We start from the raw sequence: 2,927 nt of genomic DNA on the forward strand, positions 1-2,927 counted from the left end.
TTAAAAATCACCATCGTCAATGTTTACTGAGATTTGATGAAAGGACAGACTAAGGACAAAGACGGCTAATTCTACAATTAAACCATGAGCTCAAATGGTTCAAATTTATCCCATCATCTTACATTCCTACAGATTTCATTCAGTTGCTGAATTTGGAGGAGGAAAAAAAAAAAAGCACCCCCACCAAATTTTCCCATTTGAAGACATTTTTATTTTGGTACCCACGTGATTCCCTGGCAGGGTGGGCCTGTCCCCTGTGGGGGCAATGGGGTGTTTGGGGGAGAACGGTGGCCTTGCCCTGAGGGGACAGCTGGGGGATGAGACAAAGGCGTATGTGACAGTGACAGGTCACAAAGGGCAGCAGAGGATAAATATGGCTGCACGGGGGTTTAGGCTGAGAGAGTGGTCACTTCTCTCACTAGGACTGCAGTTCACAGCCTCTTGGGGAGATAAAAAACCAGAAGTGAGGTGAGGCAGAGGGGGAGACTACCGCACCTCTCTACACACTTGAAGAGATTAAGCCTGGGGTCCAGGCGCTGTTACAGCATCCCCACGGCGATCATCTGCGCCCCTACCCCCACCCCTGCCTCTGGGAGGCCCTGAGGCAAAGGTGGGGGGCCCGTGGGGTGGGGTCGGCGTGGGAGACCTGCCGTGGAGCCGCCTGCGTGACACAGGAGCACCGCAGCTCCCTCTTCTGCCAACAAGGCCGGGCAAGGGAAGACCCAGGGGCCCGCCCTGCCAGCGCTACTTGTCGTGATCAAAGACAGCCATGAGCGGGGAGCCTCTGCTGCCGTATCACACGGCCGAAAGCGGCCCCGGAGTGGGCCTGTTCACCACCACCATGGGGAAGCTGCAGCGGCAACTGCAGACGGGCGAATACAACATATTCAAGGACGCACCCATATTCGAGAGTGACTTTATCCAGATCACCAAGAGGGGAGAAGTGATCGACGTGCACAACCGTGTCCGCATGGTGACCGTGGGCATCGCGTCCACCAGCCCCATCCTCCCGCTCCCAGACGTCATGCTGCTGGCCCGACCGGCCACCAGGTGTAAAGAGCACGCCGGGCGCAGCCAGGCCACCAAGGGGAAGGGCCGCAAGGCTGCAAAGACCTTAGAGCTCACCAGGCTCCTTCCCTTGAAGTTCGTGAGGATCTCCATTCAAGATCGCGAGAAACAGCAGCTGCGCCTGAAGTTCGCCACTGGCCGCTCCTGCTACCTGCAGCTGTGTCCCCCTCGGGACATGCGGGAAGACCTCTTTGTCTATTGGGAAAAACTGATTTACCTCCTGCGACCACCGGTGGACAGTCAGAGCAGCACCTATGCCATTCCAGCCAGGGACATGCTGTGCATGCCTGTGTTCAAGGAGGAGGACAGGAGGAGCCCAGCGGCTGCAGATTTCCAAGGCAAGGGGGATCAGGACCAGGTGAGCATCCGGAGCCTCCACGTGGGCTCTGAGGTGGCCGAGGCCACCTCCGCAGCTTTTGCTGGGGGGGAGGGCATCCAACTGGACTCCTACACACCCGACACCGGGCCCGATGCGGCCACTGCAAACGCACAACCTACAGAGCTTGCCGCAGGGTCAGCAGTGGGGGCAACGACAGAGCTGGAGGCAGCAGAGGGGGCAGCAGGCGCCAAAGCGGGTGCTTTGAGCGTGGCAGTGACTGAGTCCACGGCCCCTGAAGAGCAGAGCACGGCCATCGCAGCCACAGCCGTCCAGGGACCGGGAGGAAGCCAAACCAACGCAGCCACTGCGGACGCTGCCAAAACATCCCTGAGGAGCAGGAAAAGGGCCCCGGCAGGTGGGGCGCACACGGTGGAGTATGCCTCCAGCGTGTCCACCAGCCCCTCCCCGGAGGCCAGCTCCACTGCGGTCAGAGCAGAACCTACCAGCAGGACTGGCAAAGGAACAGCCGACAAGGAGGACGAGGGGAACCTCATCTCAACCTTGCCGCAGGAAGGCCAAGTGAGTGAACAGGATGGTGCGCCACGGAGAGTGCCCCAGGACCGCAAGCGAAGAAGGGAAAGAAGGGAGCGCCGGGAAAAGGAGAGAGCTCTCAGGAGCTCCCAGCTCCGCAGGGCAGCGGAAAGCCACCCCAAGCCAGGGGGGGACAAGACCATCCGGAAAGCAACTGGCCGGTCCTCAGGCAGCCGTGGAGCCACAAGAGATGACAAAAAGGAGAAAGGCCACGGCAGCCCAGGGAACAGCAAACGGGGCACCACGCACAAAGGCATCAGCCATGCTCCCATCACCAAGGAGTCCACGACCTCACACAAATCAGGTAGGAGCTTATCTACAGGGAGTTCAGGTTCCTCCCCCAAGAGACTCAGCAGGATCAGCTCTTTCTTGAGGAACGTCAGAACCAGTCTTACTACGAAGACAGTGGCCACATATCGCGATAAAGATGTGGCTATCTTGGCAAAGGCGGCAGAAAGGGCCGGAATGGAGGCCATCATAGAGACAGCAGGGAGTGGCCAGGGGCTGGAAACCACTGTTCATGTGACATCTGAGACCATGGAGGCAGTGACCGTTGAAGCCCATCAGTAGGACCTAGAGCTGTAAGCTACAAATGGGACCAGGGCTCAGGGAAATATCCTTGGAGAGCCTATTCCAGCTTTCTTACTGCAGTTTAAATAAAGAACCATAAAATCTGAGAATGGCATGCAGTGTCCTGTCTGAATTTCTAGGTCCCGAAGCCCAAAGCCCAGCCATGACCTCATAGTGGATTCTGTGATGTCGGCTGTGCCGCAGTCTGAGACCCAGTGTCCAGTCAAGGGCAGCCCCACCTCACACACACGCTCAGTGCCAACAGCAGTGCTCCATCTGGCCTCCACTCCTTTCTGGCTTTGCTCCCCAGGGCCATGGCTGAAAGTCAGACTATGGCCTGGGAAGCTCTCCTTCACTATCTCCCTATTCTTTTTATAAA

The 2,927-nt window shown here is 57.9% G+C and overlaps 1 protein-coding gene across 1 annotated transcript; it reads left to right on the plus strand.

Moving 5' to 3' along the window:
* The first annotated feature begins 769 nt into the window (after positions 1 to 769).
* GARIN4 (golgi associated RAB2 interactor family member 4) lies at positions 770 to 2,548 on the plus strand. The gene has a single exon (XM_057730063.1). The coding sequence runs from the start codon at positions 770 to 772 to the stop codon at positions 2,546 to 2,548; it is 1,779 nt and encodes a 592-aa protein (XP_057586046.1).
* The last annotated feature ends 379 nt before the right edge of the window (positions 2,549 to 2,927 follow it).

This window comes from Hippopotamus amphibius, chromosome 3, assembly GCF_030028045.1.
Source record: "Hippopotamus amphibius kiboko isolate mHipAmp2 chromosome 3, mHipAmp2.hap2, whole genome shotgun sequence".
NCBI classification, from domain to species: domain Eukaryota; kingdom Metazoa; phylum Chordata; class Mammalia; order Artiodactyla; family Hippopotamidae; genus Hippopotamus; species Hippopotamus amphibius.

Excerpts from the sequence above, each read along its gene's own strand:
- GARIN4 (XM_057730063.1), top strand. The coding sequence starts at position 770 with ATGAGCGGGGAGCCTCTGCTGCCGTATCACACGGCCGAAAGCGGCCCC.